General features: G+C 39.3%; 1 protein-coding gene across 1 annotated transcript; it reads right to left on the bottom strand.

The window, feature by feature from the left end:
• Positions 1–4,657: 4,657 nt before the first annotated feature.
• Positions 4,658–24,115, bottom strand: dnajc10 (DnaJ (Hsp40) homolog, subfamily C, member 10). The gene is made up of 25 exons (XM_041806282.1): positions 24,042–24,115; positions 22,387–22,597; positions 21,224–21,389; positions 21,059–21,109; positions 20,044–20,126; positions 19,774–19,905; positions 19,264–19,357; positions 19,059–19,136; positions 18,598–18,641; positions 17,723–17,788; positions 17,360–17,425; positions 17,170–17,259; positions 16,427–16,537; positions 14,628–14,742; positions 12,968–13,095; positions 10,679–10,795; positions 10,498–10,599; positions 8,859–8,919; positions 7,242–7,336; positions 6,952–7,085; positions 6,366–6,419; positions 6,106–6,253; positions 5,870–5,992; positions 5,591–5,698; positions 4,658–5,505 (listed from the first exon to the last, which is right to left on the bottom strand). The coding sequence occupies exons 2-25, from the start codon at positions 22,567–22,569 to the stop codon at positions 5,494–5,496; spliced, it is 2,361 nt and encodes a 786-aa protein (XP_041662216.1). The 5' UTR covers positions 22,570–22,597; positions 24,042–24,115; the 3' UTR covers positions 4,658–5,493.
• Positions 24,116–24,693: the final 578 nt, after the last annotated feature.

Here is a 24,693-nt window from a genome sequence, read left to right on the forward strand (position 1 = left end):
ATAACAGGGATTTTTGCACTTGAACTGACATTAAAAGGGTTAAATTCCCACAAATGAATCATTACTGGATATTTAGGATCTGATCTGATTTTGATCAGAAAATCAATGCAAAAGAAAATAAATTAACATATTACTGTGTGTTATATTTTTATTGTTATTTATGTATGCTGCTGTTTTCGGTCATGAACATCCTGAATGTAAAGATTTATTTTCCACCAACTGAGGCTGCCCAGCTGATGGAGGAGACAGGAGTGTTTACAGGCTGAGGTTTCTCTGTGAGGAGAATCAAACAGAAAGATGTTAGGCATCATCATGGTGATAAAAATGCAGGGGAAAACAGTGAAGATCAGAATGTCCCTCTAGGGATAGATTATTTGCACAGTAACTATGAAGTAAATCTCTTTAGACTACGTGACTATGAGAGTCATTCCAAGGAAAGTCTGTGTACCATTGATTTACATTCCCCCCCAAAAGTATTGGAACAGTTGGTTCAATTCCTTTATTACCTCTGCCTAGGAGGTTATGTGATTGGCAGGTTTGTTAGTTTGTTTGTTAGCAATATAACTCAAAAAGTTAAGGATGGATTTTGATGAAATTTTCAGGAAATGTCAGAAATGGCATAAGGAAGAACTGATTAGATTTTGGGAGTGATCCGGATCACCGTCTGGATCCAAGAATTTTTAAAGGATTCTTCACTATTGGGAGATAGGGCTAATGGCGGAGGTGTGTGCTCTCTGAGTGCTTTTCTAGTTTTTGCTGAAGACTAAAAACATTTTGGTTTGATATCAAAAGATGAAAATGAGATTATAGATAAACATTTCAGCTTTTATTTCCAGGTATTTATATCTGGATTTGAATTTTGAAGATATCATTATTGTTTGAACCCACACATTTTTCATGTGAGCAAAAGTATTGGAACATACCATATGACTGACAGGTGTGTTTTCTTGCCAAGGTGTGTCCAATGACATTGATTATTCAGACAACAGATAGCGCTGAATGTCTATGCTCAGTTTCAGATTTGGGTTTTGTCTGTGCAGGCTGTGTTTATAGTTAGAGTTGTAAACAATATAAAAACCAGAGAGATGTCTATGGGTAAAAAACAAGCGATTGTGAAGCTGAGAGAAGATGTAAAATCAATCAGAGCCATTTCACAAACATTGGTCATTAACCACTACAACCATTATGAATGTCCTGAAGAAGAAAGAAACCACTGGTGTAAGTAACAGTTGTGAATGGTTAGACCAAGGAAGGACCAGGAGGAGTTGATGACAGAAACAATGTGAGAGCTGTAAAGAAAGACCCTAAAACAACTGTTATAGACGGCAGGAGTGAAGGTATCACCATCTACTGTTCACAGAAGACGTCATGAACAAAAGTACAGAGGCTACACCAGAAGATGCTAACCATTCATTAGGAAGAAGAACAGAAAGGCCAGGCTGGAATTTGCCAAAAAAGCACAGAAACGAGCCTCAAAAATTCTGGGACAAAGTTTTATAGACTGATGAAACAAAGATGAACCTTTACTAAAGTGATGGAAAGGCTAAAGTTTGGAGAAAGAAAGGATCTGCTCATGATCCCAAACATACAAGCTCATCGGTGAAACACAGTGGAGGTAATGTCATGGCTTGGGCTTGCATGGCTTCTTCTGGGATGGGCTCATTAATCGTCGTTGATGATGTAACACATGATGGTAGCAGAAATGAACTCAGAAATCTACAAAAACATTTTGTCTGCCAATTTAAAGAAAGATGAAACCAAACTGATTGGGAGATCCTTCATCATGCAGCAAGATAATGACCCAAAACACACTGCCAAAACAACACAGGAGTTCATTCGGTGCAAGACCAGGAGGGTTTTAGACTTGCCAAGTCCATCTCCAGACCTAAACCCTATAGAGCATGCATTTTACCTGCTAAAGAGGAGACTGAAGGGAGTAACCCCCCAAAACAAACTACTGAAAGGGGCAGCAGTGAGCCTGGAAAAGCATCACAGAGGAAGAATGATAAGATTTGGTGATGTCAGCGGGTCAGAGGCTTGATGCAGTTACTGCAAGATAAGGATTTGCAACTAAATTAAGTCTTGTTCGCTTTAATCTATTTTAAGTCTCCCTGTTCCAATACTTTTGGTCACCTAAAAATTTGGTGTTCCGTTACAAATAATGCTATCTCCTGAGTTGTTTATCAGATCAAGACATAAATATCTGGAAATAAAAGCTGAGATGTTGATCTATTGTCTCATATTCATCTCCTGATGTCAAACCCAAATGTTTACAGTACACAGTGAAAATAAAGGAATTGGGCCCCCAGTTCCAATACTTCTGTAGGGGACTGTAGGTATTATTAGCCTCCTTAGATGTGAGGTTTATTCTGCATGTACTTTAGTTTCTCCCTCTTCTCTGGGATCTGTAGAACCTGATCATTTTAAAAACTCAGCCTTGTCTCTGAACAGGAAGTAGTTTAGATGTCCACAATTCTCCTGAAGGACCTGTTTCTGCAACATTTACAATAAAAGGGCTGAATTTATTGGAAATGTTCCTTTAAAATCCACTCAAATTTCAAAGAAATTAAATCTTTGTGAAAATTCTTAAAAATATTTTTAAAGTGCCCATAAGACTTCCCCAACTGTCTTCAAATATCCCCTAAATGTTTCAGTGAAAATCTCTCATGAAGCAATAACATTCCAGTAAAAAATTCTTCAAACATTCCACCTAAATTCCTGAAAAATTACAAACACCCAAAATTTCAAATTTAATTCCCACTGAAATATAATGATTGAAAAAATAATACAAATGTATTCTCCCAAACATCCACAGTAACTTCCTGAATTTTTTAATGTGAACAAAATAAATTTCCCAAATTTCCATGAAAATACAGAAAAAAAAATCAAGCATGCTCCCCAAAATTATTTATCTCAAATTTCTAAATGGCAGAAATTTTTGAAAGCAAATTTCCCCCGACTCTCCAAAATAATAAAACATATCCCTCAAACATTTTCGAGCAAATACTTCAACTCTGATGGACGGTCTGGAATAGCACATACAGCTGAATATCAACCAGTATCAGCTGACAGCTGTCTTTCAAAGTACATCCATCAATTAACATCACCTTTCTGTCAATAATACACACTCCCTTCAGCAGTTACAAGTCTGGAGCTTGGATAGGCAGTACCATCAGCACTCCACCAGGGTTGTCAGGTAGGAACCCTCCATCACTGCTGTTTGATCATCCCATGACAGCTCCAGGGGGCTGAACAGAGATCTCACTGCAGCCATGAAAAAGAGACATTCTTTATCTTACCTATCCTACCATTAGAGCCCAAACAAGGCTGAGTCAAAATCTACAATTACAAAGAGATTTAGTCTTAAGCCCTGCCTTTTATGCTCTCTGTACATGAAGACCACTGTATCCGCTTGAAGAGGACTGTTTGAGGCATCTGTGATTTTTGTCTCTCATGCGCCCCCTGGAGGAGATTAATTTAAACATCTGTTTTTTACTTTGTCAGAAACCAAAGCACACCTTTATATGAGCTGCTTCTCCTTGAACTGTGAATTAAAGACTGAAAAGAAGATTTTTATCTGAAATAATTAACCTGTTAATTTCATCTCTACATGATATTAACAACTATATTAAGCTCTAAAAGGAGTCAAAGTATAAAGATGGGAGAATAAGCATTCAATAAATGTACTGATGCAGCTTCACTCATTTAAAATAAACACCATTTTATTTAAAGTCTGAAACATCAATAAAATACAACACTATATCCACATCCGGAGTTTGTGGGGGGGCTCATTCATACCTTGCATTAACGTCTGTTTAGGCCATCCAGACACCAAGTTTAGGAAGTTTTCACACTTGGCATTTATAATACGTCTTTTGATATCAAAGCTGCTGGAAATGCAAAATGAATAAAGACAAATTAGCCACAACATAAAAGGCTAGCATGGCGTGTTTAACAGGATTTCTTCATCATTATAAATGTGCCTTTAGAGGGCACGGTGAGGCAATACTTAGCTGATAAATCTTTTTGCTTCTGATTAGACTGAGATGTGAATTCAGTTTAAAATGGCACCAAATGAGGGAGGGTGATGTGTCGTTCACAGACGAGCCAGGTCTACCAGCGGTCTCTTTTATGAGAATGACAGGAGCTGACTCCAGTTAAAAAGAAAATTTTCTTTCTTCGTTTTTGTTGTTTTAAAGACATAAAGAAGTAACCTGACACACCAAGCTTCAATAGGAAACGTTTGGGAAAAGGCAGCGGCTTTGAAAAAAACTTGGAGTATGAGTGGGTGATTGTTCTGTCTGTCACATCTCTACGGGCCAACCAGAGCAACAAAACACGTGACGTAGCAGCTATCAAGCTGCATGTGCGCAGCTACTGAGGAATAACGCAAAACATGGCGACTATAGACATGTAAGTACTCGACTTTTGTCGTTTTTGAAAAGAAAACAACTCACTGCTGTTCTTTGTTCTTCTTTTAACAAAGACATGTCATCAAGTTCTGATAAAACTGGCGCTTTAGCTGCATCCACGCTAAGCTTGTCCTCCATAACTGCACCAGCCTCTTGTTGCTGCTTGTTTACGTCACGACTCTGCCGCGCCTGAAAGTACTGCCCCTCGTTGCTGATTGGTCCTGTCACTTTCTAACCAAGCCCAAATGGTTCAGATGGGAGCTTTGCAAGATGGATTCGCCAGTGAAAAACAAGGAAATGGGCGTATCCATCTGCTTTGCAAGGTTAATATAAAAACCAGTAAGGTACCAAATGAAGAGCCGTTTTTGAGGAGGAAGACCAGCTCTCATTACTGAGCAGAGATAAAAACCAGATCTCTAAAAAGAGCCGTATATCCCATCACACTGAATGAGGCTGGGCAGACATAAACAAAGCCATGCTTTTGATTTTGTCGCTGAATACAGCAGATCAGGTCAGCTGACATAGGCGACTCTTGATGCATGCGTCTCTGGACAACAAATTCAATCCAGATAAGGACATCCCAGACCACCTCTGTATGCAGTCTGAGCTATAAGAGAGTGGTGAAGAGACATGCAGGGAGAGGCCACAGGCCAGACCTGAACCCAGGCTGCATAAACGGGGCAGGACCAAACCACCAGGCCATCTCCGCCCCAGATATCAAACCATTTATATTGAGGTGCGTCCACATAAAGCATGAAGGACTACCACTTGGTATCTGAATGCCTAAAATGTCGTTAATGTGAGCTATAAACATGTTGTGAGAGTGTTTGTGTGCAGTGTCCCACAGTTTTACTTCATAGAGTAAATACAAACAATGGAGACAAACATAAAAACAGATAAAAATAAAGGCTGAAAGTTGGCGTACAATCATCACAGCACAGTAACAGTCAGTGTACAGTCTGTCCCCGTCACAGCTGTGCGTTCAGAAAAAGGAGTGTTGATTGATCATCAAGCCGGACCAATCCCTTTCACTTCTGGCCCTCTCTGACCAATCAGATTACAGTTATCGACCCCAACGTCATTAGAGCTCATCCTGCAGAGAGAGGATAAAGAACGGGTCAGATCCCGGTCGACTGATCGTCTTCTTCTGAATGAACATCATGTGATCAATCGGTTACCTTTGGTTTGTTTTGTAACCGTGGTGACAGCTGCTGTAGCCTCTCTCTGACAATGCTCGCTATCATGGTAGCGTCCCGACTGTTGATGTGATCACCGCTCTGTTTGTGCTGCAAAAACAAAAAAGATCATACATCAGTCAAACATGAAATAGTTTAATTGATGAACGATTTTAAAATCATTTCTAGGGTGAAGATGATCTGAATTCTGTTTTTATTCATATTTAAGGTAGTGTCCCAACTTTTAAAAGGAGCTTTGTTCATCTGTATGAGTGTCCTCACCCTGGTTGCTCCCATGTATGGGGAGAATCTGATGGTGGGGTAGGAGGTGATTCCTGCTGACTGACAGAGCTGATAGTGAGCCTGGCAGTCGATCTTCCCCGCTCGAGCCTCGCCTTTAAGGATCTGATGTTCACACAGAGAATCATCACTTTAGCAGTCTACTTTAGAACATTTTACTTCAGTTTTCAGGTGGAGTTTTGGTTTAATTCGACTCTCATTAAAAAAAGGCCTCTTACCCGAGCTAAGACCTCAAACTCTGGGGCAAAGTGTTGGCACGGTCCACACCACGGAGCATAAAAATCCAGGACCCAGTGATCTTTACTGGCCAGAAACAAAGTCCTGAAGGTGTCTGGAGTCAAATCTACTGACGCCCGTGGTAAAGCGCTGAAAAGACAAAATATCAATCATGCACCTGTTCAAGTCTGCATTAACACGGTCATTTATCCTTAGGTGAAGTAAAGACGGAGATACGGAATGAAAACTAGCTTGTACTCACCTCAGAGCCCATGATCGCAGCGTGTGGGCGTCTCTGTGCCAGCCGTTATAACTCCTGAAGAGAAGGACAGATGGAGCGATGAGTGAACTGATCAACAAATACGAAGAGCTATGCTCTGATTCAGACTTTTATGTTAATGCATCTGAACAGATGAGGAGAAGAGAGATCCATGAGGAACTCCACTCCTAAACTAAAGCTGCAGTATCAGGCTTATCTAGTTAAATGTTGTCTTTGTGGTGGCAGTAAGGGGCCATGTGATAGGGTAGGTAGTACTGGTGGGGTCACTACCTGGAGCTGATATGAACAGAGCCTGGGTCTGAAGAAGTTGGGGATGCTGTGGCAGTGAAAGGTCCTTGTTTGTTTGGTGTAACTTATCAGCAGCCCAAAGAGGCATAATTGACATAAGCAGTCTCTTACTGAGCACTAATCCTTTTAGTAGAGCCCAAATATCTCATAGTTATATAAAAACACATGAAGTAAATAAAAAAACTGTTCTTATTATTCTGACCCATTAACTGAACATGAGTGCTTCTGCTAAGAACACCATTAATGCTGCACTCTGTGTTCATGTAAAGGTGGTACATACATGTAGCGGTCTGGCTGCCGGTAGTTATCGGGATACACTCGGATTTCTGGGTACGCCCTCACGTTCTGACTCTGACAGAACGACTGAAACATCTGACAGTCGACAGAACCAACCTGGATCTGACCCGACAGCATCTGAGGGTGAAGAGACACAAAGCATCCACAGATAAAACACAGATCACATGGTAGAGAGGCTGTGTAGTTGGTTAGTTAGTGGACGTCTGTGCTGGTTTCTCCACTCACTCCAGTTAGTTTTATATAAACGTGTGTGATGTTTAGTGTGTGTTGTACCCGAGCCATGCGTCTCCACTCCGGCTTCAGAGCCTGACATGGACCGCACCACGGAGCAAAGAAATCCACCGCCCACACCTCCCCTTCAGATCGACCTGGGACCAACCAAAAGGACAACAACACTAACACCATTAAATATCTAACAACTGCATGAGTACTTAAAAAAGGGTTGTCACAACACTGATATTTTTAAACTTTAACATAATTCTGGAGTACTCAAACAATACTGACACCTGTTTGGTTCTGCATTAACAAAAGTAAAAGTCCTTGACTCACAATAAGCAGCAAATTATCAATTTCAAAAATGAAATACTGCACAGACACCCTCTTATTATCTGAGGTCTAGTCCAGGCATAGGTTGGAGATTTTGAAAATGGAGGTCCAAAAATAATCTCATTGACACACTACGTTCTCTTAAAAAAACACATTGTAGCGTGCTACAGAGAGCACGCCATGTCAGCAGCAGAGGAACAGCATGAGCGTGTTTTAATGTGAACATTTTAGTGGAAGAACAAACATGTCGAAGTCTAAGCATGTCAAAATGACCAGTTTAGCTACAGCCACAGCTGCCGTACCAAACAGAGGAGAATCCGCTCCACAGCATGACATTATAATCCCTAGATGGCATGTTCCCTGTCTACACATGTACACAAAGCCAAAACACAAGAGAAAAAAACACTGTTTTCAAAAGAACCTGCCTTTGAGTGGAATAAACCTAAACTGCATTAAGAAGGCATTTTGTACCTTCCAAAACAAGAATTAAAAAGTCAACAAGAAGCAGAACTGATGATTTAAACTAAATCAGTAAAGTCAAAATAACACCCAAACCATGTTATACACATAATTATGGTTTGAACTCGACTGTGAGGTTTAGTAAAGATGTTTTAAAGCAATGTATCATTATTACCACAACCTCCTCCTTCCAGGACTCTGAGGCATGCAGGTAAAATTGAGGCTGATCTCTCAACCCTGACATGGATTTTCGGAGTCCCTCCCCTCTGGCAGGAGACTGAGGTCCATTAGGACCAAAACCTCCCACCACAACACTTTTTTTCTCCTCTGCTGTCAGCCTCATGAGCAGTACTCTGGCTTTCTCCTCCCACAGACTTTCACTGAACCCCAGAACCAGCGGACAGAAAAATGCATGTTTATACAGACTTATGTGTTACATTAACGCTCACTGAGTTTAACTGCACACTGTGTTAACTACTCCTTAAGAAAATTACACTCAAATCTTATCACCAGTAAACCTGCACATCTGCTCGGTTTCTCCTTTAGCACCTTTGCACATACTATGTGTATGTTTATGATTAATGTTTATGATGCATTTTATTTTTTCATTTTGCTACTATATTTTTCTATAATAATTTATTTACGTTTCCAGCCTCTTAATATATTTCACTGGCATCTTAATATTCTTTATTCTTCCTTCATGTTAATTATTTCTGCATCAAACATTACATCAAATTAATATGAAATTCGCAAAAAAAATAAATTCTGACTATTGCTGTGATTACTCTTGATATGGACATAACAAATTTTTAAATGAAATATCATAAAACTGTGAAAATATGATATATCTTAACATCCTTGCTCTGGCTGAACCACTAACTTTACCTTTTACTTTCTCTGCAAAGCTGGAAGGATCCAGAACCACCACAGACGGATTCACCAGATCCTGCAGGGACACAAAGAAACATTTCTAATCAAACATGCCGCTCTGCAGTGATCACAGTCACAAACACTGTCAAAATCCTCTCAGAGACACTGGTAGCTGAGAAGGAATTTATCAACATTTTAAGAGTAAGGAAGTCTTCTATCTTAACTGAAGATTAGACTGATTCCCGTATGACATAATTTTGATTTGAAGAAAAAGAGAAAAAAGCTGAAGTGCTCTTGGAAGGGTTAGAGTAGTGGGCCTAGAGACTGTATGATCAGATTTAATCATAAGAAGCATCTCTATGTACTAGAAAACTTTAATACAACCTTTGGTGTTGATCTGACCACTGTAAGATAAAGCCGTAGAGATTCAGGTGACCTCACACTAGACTGTTTTAAGCCCAACTTTAGGATGGATTTACTCCCTCTGACAATAAGGGAACTGTGTCCCAAGTTGAAGGTCCTAGCAAACCATCCTCAAGCGTGTGGTGTGAAAATGATTATTTTATTTTTCACAATCGAGTCACAGCCTGATTCTAGGCCAGAATGAACCAATGAGAGTGTGCAGACCAACCAGAGGTCACAAACTCTTATAGCTCACAAACATAAACAATTAAATCTACATCTCAGACACGATTCAACCACATTATTTTACTGTTTTCTCTATGCTTGTTTTATTTATTTATTCATTTAATGTTTATTTGTATAGGGACATGTATAAAACAAGTAAACTGTTGCCACACATTACAGCATTTGTAACTTGAGCTAATTTGCAATGTCCGTCCCTAGCCCTTTTATTACCGAAACCCCATTTGATCCTGTGAGTTTCTGTGAGATCTTGTCTCTGCAGCAGCTGTGTGGTCACCCAGACTGAGACAATCATCTAATGAATGCATTCAGAGGATTGCACAGAGCATGTCTGAGATATGACTTATCTTACAGCACGTGCGAAAAAAAAAAAGTTGTCCAACTTTGATCTTGGATAATAATCCCATCCAAAAGAACCCCCAGGATTCTAGATTCTAGATCTAGTATCACAGATCTAGTATTAAACCTGGAGTCAGTCAGATGAATCCTCTCAATAGAGGCTGTTAAACCGTGAAGAATTGGCCACAAACGTGTATTTTTTTTAACCTTTATTTGTAAATAACTAACTTCCTGTACATTAAAGACCATATACATTAGAGACTTTTTGTCTGTGTGGTCATGATACACATGTGTGCAAATTTTCATGCATGTACCTGTAGTTGTTACCCAGTCCTGGGACTGATTTTAGGGAGCACTGTGGGACCATTTTACAGTGCAAATGCACAAAACAACTATTAAATGTGAATTTCACTGAGGATGAATTTAGTGCAGAGTTGGTGAGTTTTTAAAACACATTAAACTCTCAAAAAAAGCATTCAAAATGTAATGATAATGTAACACTTTGTGCTTCAGTAGGGCTCTTACTCCTGTCGGTGCTTGAGCTGTAAAGAGTTGAAACAGTCCTCGTGTCTCCTATGTTATTAAGATCAATGATCATTTAAAACCGTCTAGTCTTTATTAGATAATTATACACAGAAAACTGTGGTGTATTGTTAGTACGCTATTTTACCTGAATGAACTCCAGGATGCCGTCAGCCGAGTGTTGTCCTTCATACTCGTGAACAAAGGAACCATTAAAGATCACCGTGGTGGGATAACTCTGAATATTATACTGAAAAACAAACAGAGAGACTCAGCTATCAGCCTTTGTCCCAGTAATACTGGTTCAGTCCAGGTCTGTTTTATCTTACCATGGAGCAGAGGTTGTGATGGATAGTGCAGTCCAGGGTGCCAAACTTCATCTGTCCAGCAAGCTGGATGGAAGCTTTCCTCAGTTCAGGAAGTAAGGCCCGACATGGAGGACACCACTGAAAACAAGACACTCATTTTAACAAAGCTGCTTTTGGACAAAAACCTCATAACTACAATTTTTATGATTTTCTTTTTTCATAAATCAGGTCTAGTGGCCACCCTGAATGTCTGCTAGTGGGTTTAATAAAGTTAAATTAAAAAAAAAAAAGCCTGTGATCCTTCTGGACAGGAGCTACTTATACAATGATGACACTGCAGTGCCCTTTTCCACACCTTGTTACCTCTACATTTTAGCTGTATTAGAGGCTTTTGACCCTGTTGAACAAACTATTTTACTGAGTAGGATGTCTTCATATGGTCCTGATGTTTTTGCTTGTAACTAGTGCAAAAATTACTCGACTAACAGGACTCAGTCAGTTATCACTAATGACATAAAATCACCTTTATGGCTAAATTAACACAGGAGTTCCTCTGGGATCCCATCCAGGGCCACTGCTATTTTCATTGTAAATTAACAAAATTGCTCAAACAAATGTAAAATTCCTCTTTATGCTGATGATATGACATTATAATCTTCTGTGCCATCATACAGTGGAGCTCTCTCACCGTTACAGCACGATTTTAACTCAATGTAATAAGCTCTGGTTAATCTAAAACCCCATTAAAACCAAATGCATGGCTTCCTAGATTATTTCCAGAATATAAGTGATTTAAGGGATAGGAGGCTTGCACACTACCAGGGACAGCTACATCAAAAGATTGACTTTAGTACAGGTTCATGACATTGTTCACCGCATCTCTAACAGCTCATTATTTGTGTTGTAGGATAACACATGAACCTTCAGTCCTGAAGGCAAACAGAGAGTCCTAACATGAACTATTAAAACTACCTGAGGTGAAGCCAAGTTTTAGTAATGATGTAGATTTTTTCTGCTGTAGATATATGGTCACGAGGATCTAACAATCAAACATTACTGTCAGTTCCTGCTTCAACAGTCAAATCTTATTTACAAGACGATCACTGATGCAATAAATGTTCCAGGCTGCTCATGTGTGCCTCTGTGTTAATATATCAGGAGCTGTTTTAGAGAAATGAAGGTCCTGAAGATGTATTTTTACTCCACAACAGCCCATGCTGAGAGGTACATTTTCTCCAAAAGAAAGGGAACTTTGTGGGTTAAGTGTTCAGTCATGTACATTTTGAAAACCTGTAATCCTGACGTAGCATGGCAATGTTTTTGGACACCTGAATTTCGCTGAATTAGGGTGGCTTCACATAGAGACCCCGGCATGGATCCAAGTACACTTGCAAGCATCCTTTACACAGGTAGTGTGCCTGAGTCCGTTTGAAGAGGTGGACTAGGGTATGAGGTATGTACACAGGTTCAGTATGCAGGGATGTGAACACAGCAGGGCATGAGTGCTTGGTTTTTGTCATTGGGTGGAGCTGTAAGGGCAAATTTAAAAGTGATGTCTTCTCAAAAACCATCCTATCAGCACTGGGAGTAAGAAATAAGAGAGGGTTGTTGTTGGTGACCAAAAAATAATAAAAACATCCATAACAGCCTGGAGGTCGGACAAGGTGGAGGAATTGCACTGGGACATGGTGAGAAACAAACGTGTCTGCACCAAATCAGCCTTTAAATTGCCGTTTTATGATACTGCAGACTTATCTTTGGCTGTTTTTTGGCCCTTGAAATCTCTGTTGTGTGAAAAATGTGATAAATAGAAAGAACTACCCACCTATTACAGCATCTTTACTGATATTTAGCCATTTTTTAGCGTCTGACAGAAGTTTCTGACACTCAAACTTGGGTACCATTGATGGAAATGTCTCAAGGTTATTAGTAACAGTTTGGGGTACTAAGGATGAAGAGTTAAACAATCGTAGTTTAAATAACAATATGTTCTACTGCAATTTTCAAATTGGAGGTGCACAATATCTTTAACCTGAAATGTATCAAAATAACAGTTTAAAAACTGTTATTGTAGAAGATGTTATGCTCTATACTTCATGCAAAAATTTAAGTGTCAACTTTTTCTAAAGTAGTTTGTAGAAAATCCTACTTCCTTATTTTTGTGTATGCTTTTCCTAATAACATAAAGATTATCATTCCCTTCAATACAACAATTCACATCCAATGTGAAATAAATGTGAGTTAAAATTAACGTTACATTTTCAATCATTCCTGAGTGGGTATAACAAACTAAGACAGACGGATACGAACTGGAGCGAAGAAGTCAACGAGCCAAGGCTCCTTCCTGTCTGAGGGGAAGTTATCAGGTCTCAGAGTCGTCACATGAGCACGGACGCTGTCTCTCGCAAAACCAATGATGTTGTACAGCACATCTTTACCTGCAGACAGCAACAAACACAGCGGTTAGACAAAGGGAAGGTAAGGAAAGAGCAACAACCGAGAATCTTGAGGAGTTAATAATATTGTCTAATTTCACCAAAAGAATTCAAACTTTTGGATTTTCAAATAAGACTATTTGTAATTTTCAAGATGAGCATCTTGCTGATTCTATCCATCCATGGAGTCTGTTCATTAAAAAAAATGGCATCATGAAGTACCAATGTATTATAATTTTGACAGCCTTGTGTTCTTGGAATATTTCAAATTGGTTTAACCTCCTACATCCCAGCATCCTCATATGAGGACATGATATTTTGGGTTCTCTGCATCATTATTCTTAATTTCACAGAACTGAGACCCGTTAGCCTCGTTTGTGGACATTTTGTCAGCCATCTGGTGGTCAAAAGCCGCATTACAGTAATCAGTGTCCATCAAATATGGCCGCCATTCTCACCAAAATGCTCTACAGCAAGTCTCAACACAAAACTAGTTAAGGTACAAAAACCTTCTAATTCAGTTTTTGAAATTCATTCTTTATGCTTTGTAACATCTGTGGTTCAATAAGGAAAAGTTGTACAAAAATCTTATAGAAAATAGATTTTTGCCTTTTACAAGAAAAAGTGATCACAAATAGAGAAACATCCCAAAATTCTTACTTAAAAAATTTCAGTCAGGAACACTCTCGTCATAGGTTTAAACCATTTATTGCCAAATGGAATACAGTCAGAGTTGGCGTTATAGCTCTGCTTTTCAGAGTACTCCCTGGGTTAGCCGAGCAGCCTGCTTAGGCTTTCCAGGGAGTGCATGCAAAATCCCCCACATGGGTAAATGCATACATAGAGATTTGATAGGATACAACATTCAGACTTAATAGGAGGAGGTTGGGGTGGAGGAGGCAATATTTCAGACAGCAGCGACGGGGTAGCATAGGAGTAGCAGGGACAAATGAGAGTGGAGACATCATTTAAATACACCGCCTTATTGCTAAACACGCGCTGTGATTAGTTGAGTGGGGTTGGGAATAGTGATTTGAGCATCAGCCTGTCAGCTGATAACGGCTGGTCATATGACTTCCGTGTCCTGCATGAACTTACGTAAACTTTATTTAATAAAAATATGGCAATTAATGAATAGCTTTTTAGAAAAATATATTCTGCATGTTGATTTAAACAAAATCTAAAAAGTTTAAGCGACCATTTTTTTTTTCTCATAGAACTTTTTGTTTCAGTTGTGAGGACTTTGGAAGATAAAAAAATATTTGGAAACTGTAAAAATACAAAGCAAGATTCAAGTGTAAAACAGTAAAAAATGTGTATCTGAAGTGTTTATCTAAAATGCAAGAATAAAAATTTTAGGGAATAAATCCTTTTTAACTCTCAGGATATTTCCAGCTTTGTTTTCCACTGATTTGGTGGAACTGCCAATAAAGAACCTCACAATGGTTTCTTTACTGTGTTTTACAGCAAAATAGACCGGCTGTCCTCATATGAGGACATTGTTTTTTTAAACTACTTGTTGATGAGTTACTGACCATGGTGGATCTCAAAGTCGTTGATTCCCAGTCCTTTAAAGACGGCCACGCAGGGTTTATGGATGTACAGAGACTCACACAACTCAGAGTCAGAGATACAATCCACTCTGCCCACCTGGAGAGACACAGACCAACAGACAGGTAAAAACAGAGACATATAGGGCTGAGAAACATGGACCAAACAACAGATCTCCATACTGTATTTTTAGCTACATAGTTAAATACACAACCTATATTGTGTATGTGGAGTCACTGATTAGTAGATCCAGACCCAGCTGCTGTCTTGTTCAGACTCATGTGCTCCTGTTAATCATATCACAACTGACATCTGATTGGAGGACAGAAAATAACGACCCTAGACACTGATATGATCAATGACACAGTCATTCTATGACCACTAATGTTCCCTGAGACTTGTTTTGGTTTTTAGTCATCGTATAAATCCTTCATGACGCCGGGGTCGTCTGACTTCAGCTCAGATTTGAACTTTTACAGGATGATCATTCCTCTGACTAATCATGAGAAAAGTGTAAGAGGAAAGAGGGAAAGATAAAGAAAAACATGTTATAGCTGTTCAATTTTTAATTTGTTGAAATATTATATGTAAAAACTGGTTATAAAATCAATAAACAAGAGAAGGGGAAACCTTTTTTCATTATCTTAAAATTAAACCTTTTCAGTTGAATTCTGCCCTTTTAAAAGAGCTGACTGTAGGTAGACAGATTATATAACCTACAAAGCTTCTTTCACATGCATTAAGAAAACTATTGATCAGGATACACTACTGTTGTTTTATTATAATAATTCATTATTAGCTCTGGTTCATAAAAATCTTGTTTTCAGTGTCTATCATGAATTAAACTGAATCACACCACAGGTAAAAGGTTATGATTTTACACATTTTAGCTTAACAAAGTTTTGTGAAACTGAACCATGATTTTAATAGATGACCTCGGCTGTATATGGATTTTTTTCTATAAAAGAATAAGAATAACAAAACAATTAATGTCAGATCTACTTTTATTAAAAGTCAGCGGCACGGCAACGACGTACATAAAAATTTACCATAAAATAAATAACCTGCCTGTTGAAATAAAATCTTTAGGTTGAAAAAAGAATGTTTATCTGTTGTTTTTGTCCAATCTTTGGTAATTTATGTGCTAACATAGAAATAACAGATTTTGTATCAGTTAAAGTACAGGGTATCAAAAAATTATCAAAATATTTAACATTGGCATTCTTACTGGTCGGGGAATTCCCTTACCAATACTTTACTGCCTCTGGCATCTCATTAAGATGCACACGTTAATTCGTTGGGGGTTTTTTGGGGTTCCTCAACCTTTTTATTCACGTCCCAACCTATAAACTTCACACAGATTCACAACACAACACCAACACTGACAGCCAAAAATGTCTTCAATAAGAAAAAACAGAGAAAGAAGGAGCAGAATCTCAGCAGACACTTCTCCTGGATTATCATCAGTCATTTAGAGGAATATTTGATTTGGGCATACCTGTGTCTAATATGACTGTGTCTCTTTCTTAAGTCCAAATCACTAAAAAAAATGTTTTCATATTATTTTTGTTGTAGTACTGAAAACAGGTATCCCACCTGGTTTATATTAGGACTCTACTGAGCATGAAGCCTGGCACTGACTTTTATTTTTCAAATCAAAATGAAGACGTACTATGGCAGTAGAAACCTTATAATCGTACCTTAATCCCATTTGAAATTATATAGTTTAACACTAAAAACTTTTCTATTTCCCAGCTCTGCACACATACAGAGATGCAGGTACCTGTATGTGGTCGTTTCGGAGAGCAGCTTTCAGCTTCTTGTACTCGTTGGAGGCGTGGCTTGTGTCTCCAAAAGTAAAACTGACCAGCCAGCGATGACGGGCCAGTTTATTCTGGAGGAAGGAAGTGAATACAGCTTTAAGTTAAATGCTACAGTTAAAAGCAGCAGTTGTCAATGTGCTGATCCTCATGAACAACTACCAACTCCTTAAGGAGAAATCAGATTTCTACCACTCACATTATTAACTACAAATTTTGCAGTTTGAACAAAACATGATCAAAAAACACAGGACAGAAAAAGCAATAAGAAGTAAATGATAACAGAAGTCATAGGAGGAAAGGCATGCAGACATTAGTTAAAGATTATTTTTGAGCGGAGAGCTGAAGAGGAACAGAGGTGCTTGGACCAGGAATAGATCCTCCGACCAGTACGTCAAGGACTGTAGCCTCTGGACTGTATATGGGAACATGCTCCGTCAACCTAGCCAAACCAGCACCCCAGACACTTTATTTTGCTAGACTTGCAGTGATAAAATGCACATTTTGGTGGTTTGTAGGAGCTCAGAAATTCAGATGTTATAAAGGGAGAACCAGCTTTATTATTCCAAGATAATCACAGGAAATCAAAATATCTGGAGGTATGTCTGCTTAGGGTTTATTTACACCACACTTTTGTCTGTGATTGACCATGACCCAGTTTTGGGTCCCTACCCACCAGCTGAAGAACACATCTCTGAACCCCTACCTTAAAGCTGTCACTGGTCAGCAGCTCCAGATCAGGAAGATGACTGATGACTTGATTATAAATCTCTCTGCTGTCCAACGTTTTTAACCACTGAAACACAAACACACAGAGTCAGTGCTGCAGAGATGCCTTGAATAAAACTGCTGACACTTCTGTGCTGGATTTAGACAGATAGTTGTGTTTTTCTTACCAGTACGCTGCCTTGTTGGTCCAAAGAACTTCCAGGTGGGAACAAACCAGTCGCTCCAGTAGTCACCTTAAATACAGCAAATACACAGATTACCCAAACCACGTCCAAAATGCAAGCAAGCTCCAAATATCATGTAGGACCGCACTGCATCACAAGTTATTCTCACATCAGCGTTTGAAATGAGAACCAGAAAATCTCTGCTGCAAAATATAGTTTTCATAATGGATCTTTGACCCAAGTTTCACTTTGCAGAGATTTTGCACCTCCTGTGATTTAAAACTGCAGGACACATTGGAATTCTTATAACATTTTGATTGACTGTTCAGTCCTACTGTATTGGCTGTTTTTATCAGTAAACCTTACCTGGAAACTTTCACAGAGCTGCTCCTGTGTGCTGCAGTCCATCCATCCCACCTTCACTAAACCATCCTACAAAAAACAGCAACCATCATCATAACTCTACGGTACAAACATTACTCTTATTTCACAGAACCTGATGGAGATGAGACGTTTTAGATGTGGTTACAAGAAGTAAAAAGAAGCCTGTATTTTTTTCTGTGTGCAATTTTGGGGTTTAGTTGTTTTAATGTAGAATCCTACAACAGTAAACTGTAGTGCAGCTGGTTTTTATCTCATTTAACACTTGGTAATAATGCATATTTTAGTCATTTGTCATCAGCCTTTTCTGGTAAATAATGAGTGTTATCATGGAGCATTTCAGCAACAGCAGTAAAACAGAGCTCTGCCACCAAAGCGCCTAAAGGCTGTATTAACCCCATTATGGTGTAATAACGGACCATTAATCTAAGTGCGGATTTAATATATTTCTTTCTGAAATAGCACTCAAGCTAGTTTAACAGTATGAAACTCAAATCAATTTATCCTTAGAGTGATATCAGCTGAGACTTACATCCCTGTGACGTCTCATCCTTTAATTTATACATAAAGAGGCATCCTGTTTTGACAAGTTATCTCCCCTCTGTGCCAGCTTTGAAGGGATTAACACTGGAGGTGAGATCAGGATTGGTGGAGCCAGAAAGGGAGTGCATAAATATGTGTGCATGTCTGACTGTTTGTCTCTGTGGGGCTCCTGCTGTGCTTTTGCACCAAAACACTCACACTGTTGCATAATCACTACAATATCTTCAGGTATGGTGATGGCGGAGCTTTGTTATAGCACCGTCATGGAAATGCAGTGTGAAAATAAGATGTTGTTAAATTTACTAATGTGCTCTCACCAACATCCCCGCCAGTTTCCGCCGCGTTCTTGACTCCAGGCAATCTAAGGGAGAGAGCAAGAGAGAGAGAGAGAGAGAGAGAGAGAGAGAGAGAGAGAGAGAGAGAGAGAGAGAGAGAGAAAGAGAGAAAGAGAGAGTGGGGCATTATTTTTTCTTCTTAGACTCTGAAACAAATTTAACGATGCTCTGTAATTGTATTCCCTGGTCCCTTATTCTGAGCGTTTATTTTTCCTATTAATAGATAAATGTTTTTTATTCGTAGTTGTGTCTGCTGTCTTGTTACATCTCTATCTTGTTAACTCTTATGTGACTTCCTGGTGAAATAAAAGTTGAGTAAATAATAAAAAACCAGTGAGGCAGGCTGACTGTGTAGTCAGCTGCGAAATGATGTGCAAACACAAAACAAAGTGAAGTAACAGGATCACTTCTAGTCTCGATCATGTATGTCTGAGATGAATTACCGCCAGTGTCAGAGCAGAAGGTGATCAACCAGCCGATGCCAGATGCAAACGCTGACTCGATTTCGCTGAACACATTTCCTGAAAGAAGTGAAACCAGACCCCACAGAGTGATAAAAACAAGACTGATAATCAGATTCAGTCTAAAATAACTGAAGGTAAATATAGTGTTATAAGCAGGAAATGATGCATGATGTGGAATGTTTACCCTGCCAGAGCTCGGTGACGGTCGTCGGGATGAACTGCATGGAGAAGCTGACCAGGTTGTTTTTGGTTCGCTCCTCAGTAAACTTCTCCGGTCTCTGGAGGGAAAAAAAAACAGAAATAGACAGGACGGCTGTAATGCTGAGCATGTGTCACTATACCTGAATTATTAACTTCAGTGTGATACTGGTAAGAGTTAAAATTATAATACTGGTTACTCTACCATGGAAAAACGCAGGCCGACTGATCAATTTTAAATAAATTTGACTAAACTTGGTCAGCTCCTTAACTTCATTTGGAGGTTTTGAATTCTGCTGATTGTTGAATTTTATCAAAATAAACATGCAGGTTTGTTTTTAGTGTAAACACATGAAGCAGAAGATTTGACAGACAGAGGTGAAGAACTATGTAAGAAAAATTACCGCAGCCTGACAGAATCACGGCAGCATTTATTGTTTAATTTCAGTGAAATTTAGTGACTGACTATGAAATAATCAATAAATCCTGAACAGACCTGTCCTGCTCTGAATATGAACAGGCTAGGGTAACTGCTGATGCCTTTCCTCCTGCAGAGATGGTTGTTATCTCCACAGTTCACTGCTCCAATCCGGATCACGCCATCCATCTCTTTGGCGAACTCCCTCCACTAACAGGTAGACGAGGAAATAGATGGATGTTTTCATTCTTGGTTATCGTGTCAATGACATTAATTAGAAATGGCTTAAAAGCAACATTTAAAAGCTAAATATCTTTGTGCTTGATCAGTATGTGGGTGTTGTGTTACCGTTGGAGCGAGAGTGTGGCAGTGAGAGCATCGTGGGAAATAGAAGTTGATGAACCAGATTTCTCCAGAGTTCACTGCTGCCTCTGAAACACAAACACAGCAGGTATGACCGCACTGTCTCCTGTTCCACACAAATATTTTAACGTCATGTTTGAATGTTCTGCAGATATTTCCCAGTCATGAAAGTCCACCCGTTGGTCCTTAAGAATTAAAGACATCCCATGTCTTAGCCACAATCCAACACTGTTAACTTTAAGAATGTAAAAACATTGACAAAGCTGCTTTACGGTAAGTTTTAATACCGTTAAACATTCCTAAAATGTTCCTTTGGTGTATGGTCATGTACTCTATCATTAGGTAAGAGCATTGGTGGCAACCCAATCTTACATCCTTACGTAGGGCTGTTCGAATATGGCAAAAATCTAGAGAAGTCTAGTACTGAGCAAGAGGATAGCTAAGCCCCTTTAACATATAAAAATCCTCATTTAGTCTCAAACATGCTTTTAATGTAAACGGTGATGTACTATCAACAGAATAAACCTTGTGGGGTGAGAGACCAAGTAATGATGAACTATTCATGAATGAGCCTGTCCTACTAAAGAGCTCTTTAATGTGAGCCACTGTTCCTTTCCGCCATCCTTTGACGTCATTTAATCCACATTTAAAAAGCCAAACTGGTAAAAATGAAGAGCCGTTTCAGAGCTAAACAGCCAGCTCTCTTGAGTTCTTGAGATATCACGTTCATAAACAAGGAATGTGCACAAGCTCCATGACCTTGAGCTTTGACCTATGACCTCCAAAATCTGATGAGTTCCTCCTCATGTGAAAATGAAAACTTGTGCAAAGTTTGGTGAAAATCTGTCGAGGTGTTTTTGAGAAGTTTTGTTCAAAAGAAAGGTCCATACAGACATATGTATGGACGGACAACCCAGAGACATAATGCCTTCGGCCTATCACCAGCGTGGTGACATGAGATTTGTCTGTAGGTGTAAATAATAAAGATGGTAGCTCTTACCAAAGTCACCACTGTCTAATGTGATGATCTCCAAATCATCATCATAGATACCTTAAGAAAAAAGAAACAAAATATCAATCAACAGCAGCCAAAATTAGATAAACAATTCATGAGATGTCCTATCATGTAGCATTTCTACAGTTCTGTATGTAAACAAAGACAAACCAAAATCGTATCTGTAGTAGCTCCAGCTCTCGTAGCGTCCACCCTGCTGCTGCTCGTCCAATCCCTTCTCTCCGTATTTGTCATATTTCTTCCTGAGATCCTCGTCCTTCAGAACCTCATAGGCTCGATTCACCTGCAGGAAATTCTCATGTGCTGACGGATCGCCCTACAAGACAAAATCTTATCAGTGGTTTTATAAAAATAAGTTTAATAGAAATAACTTCATTTACATCGCACCTTTAAAAACAGATGTTCACGCTGCCTCAACAGACATAGCAAAGGCATGAACTCAGGGATTCATTTTATTTAAGATGAGAAGAGTCAGAGCAGGGTTTGGGGGTTGAGTAAGAAGGAGGGGGTTCAATGCTTAAATAAAAGTGTAGGCATGGCAAAAACTGCAAAAACGCCAGGCAAATTTCTGCAAATTTTACAAAAACATTGGCAGTAGAATAATTTAGGGACCCAGGCCCAGACCCAAGTACACTTGACCCCTAAGTCTGGTTCAATGTCAGTACAGGAGCACCTTACTCAGCACCTTACTTAAAGAGGAGGTATTGGAGCTGTGAATGCAGCCATGCTCGAGTACTGGGTACTTCTCAGCAGGTAGAGTTGTAAAGAAAGAAAATATTTTCTGTCTCTTTAAAAACTGTCATATGCATGGAGCACTGGGCCCACTTCTTCCTCTGGGCTGCACAGTAGATGTGTAAAAAAGAGGGTCATAGCTGATGTCTCAAAAATAAAAATAAATAAATAAATTAAAAAAAAACACCCATAGTAGCAGGATGGACTCTACTATCTGCATGGATCACAACCAAATATTGACTTTAGTGGTTGCCATGGTTTAGTGGTTTCCTCTTTCTTCTTATTGGTGAAAGCAAGCCAGTGGGGAAGCACTCACACTCAGGCATGGTGCAAAAAAATTGTACCCAACGTGAAAATGCCCTTAGATATCGTGCACAAATTTGCAGTTTTTGACGGATTCATTACTCTTGTCCATATCCATTTTGTGAAGTAAGAGTAGTTTTTTAGGACATGGTCCCTTTGGATGATACTGATCATTAAATTGCAGAGATTGCATCATTTTAAAACATGCAAGATTGGAAAGTCTTAAAGTATTAACAACCTTACTTTCGTAGAGGATGTTGCTTGTCTGAGTAACTCACAGGGTTTTTGTCGGGGTGCATGGTAAGCGCCAGCTTCTTGAAGGCCTGGCGAATCTCCCTTGTCGATGCCTCCCGACTCACTCCCAGCAGTTTGTAAAAATCCCGGCCCTCCGCCCAAACAGCCACCAGCAGGGCAATGAGCAGCAGCAGCCGCAGCATGAGACGGACAGGACAATGCCCCATCACCAGTCCTCCCAGTGATGACCAGTAACTACAACACAAAGATACAGACATTACTGTCACTGTTGAGTTGATGTGATGATCTGATCCACCCCACCCTGGAGCTCTGTCAGGCAGGCATGCTGGTTTACAGCTCTTGTTGTAATTGTTCTGTTTGCTCCCTCTCTCTGTCTGATGTGTCTTTGGTGGATTGGCTAAGAGCACAGGAGTGTCTGGAGGAGTGTCTGGATGACATTAGGCTCCATCAACCTCACAAACTTCATGCCCTGGGGTCCTTCAGACTGAGTTAAGCTAATAGCAAGAGCTAAGTAGTGTCGAAACCAGTTTTCTTTACCTGCTCTATGAGTACAAAGTACTGTTCATATGTTTGATACAAGCTTAAAAAGGGCTTAACAGTCTGACTTAGACCAGGGATTCCCCAATCTTTTCGGACTGTGGTCCCTAAGATAACAGTGCCCCTGGCCCTGGAGGTAGTTAAAGCATATAAAGTTGCCACAGCTAAGCATTAACAGACCTTAAATGATGTTCAAAGTTAGGTTTAATCAGCATAATCAGCGCTGTGAGTGTCACCTCTGTTGAACTGAAAGCTTACATGTTCCGCTGCCGTGACTCTTCCACACTGCAGTGCGAACCTGCAGCTGTAATGTAAACAATCATCCAACACATCCCTGCAATTAGCGGACCATATATTTGGCTACAGCATTACCAAGCATCCACGATAAAGACAACGATGACCTGAGTAAATACAAAAATCCTTTTTTAAATGAGTATTTCATTTATTAAGGAAAACTAAATCATAATGAAACTTATAGTCTTCTAGGTCACTTCAAGCACTGTCTAAACTGCACAAATGCATTGGCAACATTTCAGTTTGGCCATTTCTGGTTGTAATTTTGACCGTATATGTGTTTTTTCCTCGCCTTCATGGAATAAATTGAAGTATGGACAATTTTACCGACCTCAGTAAAAACCTACAGGTCAGTAAAGTAGCTGAACATTTTGTTCAGTTACGACTTGCGTGTGTCATATATGTATTTATGAAAATAATAAATTAGACTGAAATAGTAATTTCTTGTTAAAACATCTACTTCAGGACAGTCGGAGTACACATTAAGTATAGATAAACAGAAGGTAAGCAGCTATAAAACAGGCTCAGAAATAAGCTTTATAACCCCTCTACAACAGTGAGAAACTACCGAGTCACACAGATATAAACGAACTCTTAGGTGACGTTGAGACTTACTTAATTCTCCTTTATAAAAGAACAGAAAGATTAAAAGACGCTAAACAAGGCTAAGCTAGGCTACTGCAGCTGTGTTAACACACTCAGCAGAACTGTTACAACTTGCTAGCTAATTAGCGGGTTAGCTTCACTGTCGCGTTAATGTTTATAGATTACGTTAAAAAATGATGAGGCTAAAGCAATTTTAGCATTTACTAAAGTTTAAACTGCAATAAAAGAAGAGCTCCTTTACCTTAGACGTGTCTAAACTTCGCAAAGTCTGAGGATCCGCATCAGGATCCGGCTGAGACCGGCATCAAGTACAACACGACAGCGCATACTACTTCCGTTGAGTGCCTTCAGAATAAAAGCATCCCATCAACAAAGACGGCGGTGCACAGGTCGTTTTTTTATTCTTAAAGAAATGAATAACGTTAACCTAAAAGTGTCTTGTTCGTTTGGGTAACTTGACTAAATTTAGAGCCCATTAGACGCATTCCGATGACGCAGCGTGGTGCGTTCAAGAATTCACCGTCAAAGGAGCCATAACGTTACTTAAATTTTGTACCCTGTATTGCTATTATTAAATTTTCTGATTAAATCCGTTCATTTAGGATTTATATGCAACGCCGGCTACAGCCTAAGATTACTGAAATATTGCCTGTGACAGTAGAATAAATTAAGTTTGGTATTTTTGTTGTTGATAGAAACTTGGAGGTTGTTCTTAATGTCCCTGTACAGTGATTAAAACATGTCTGTATTTTTGGTTTGTTGTATGTCAGCCCACTGTGTTATGAATAACCAGGCCAACTTTCAGTCATGCAAAATATCTCTAAGTGTATGAAAATTAAGCTTCAAAATCACGAAAAATAAGGCAGTAACATCTGCTCTCGTGTGGTGTTGGC

This window comes from Cheilinus undulatus, linkage group 15 (genome assembly GCF_018320785.1).
Source record: "Cheilinus undulatus linkage group 15, ASM1832078v1, whole genome shotgun sequence".
Classification (NCBI taxonomy): domain Eukaryota; kingdom Metazoa; phylum Chordata; class Actinopteri; order Labriformes; family Labridae; genus Cheilinus; species Cheilinus undulatus.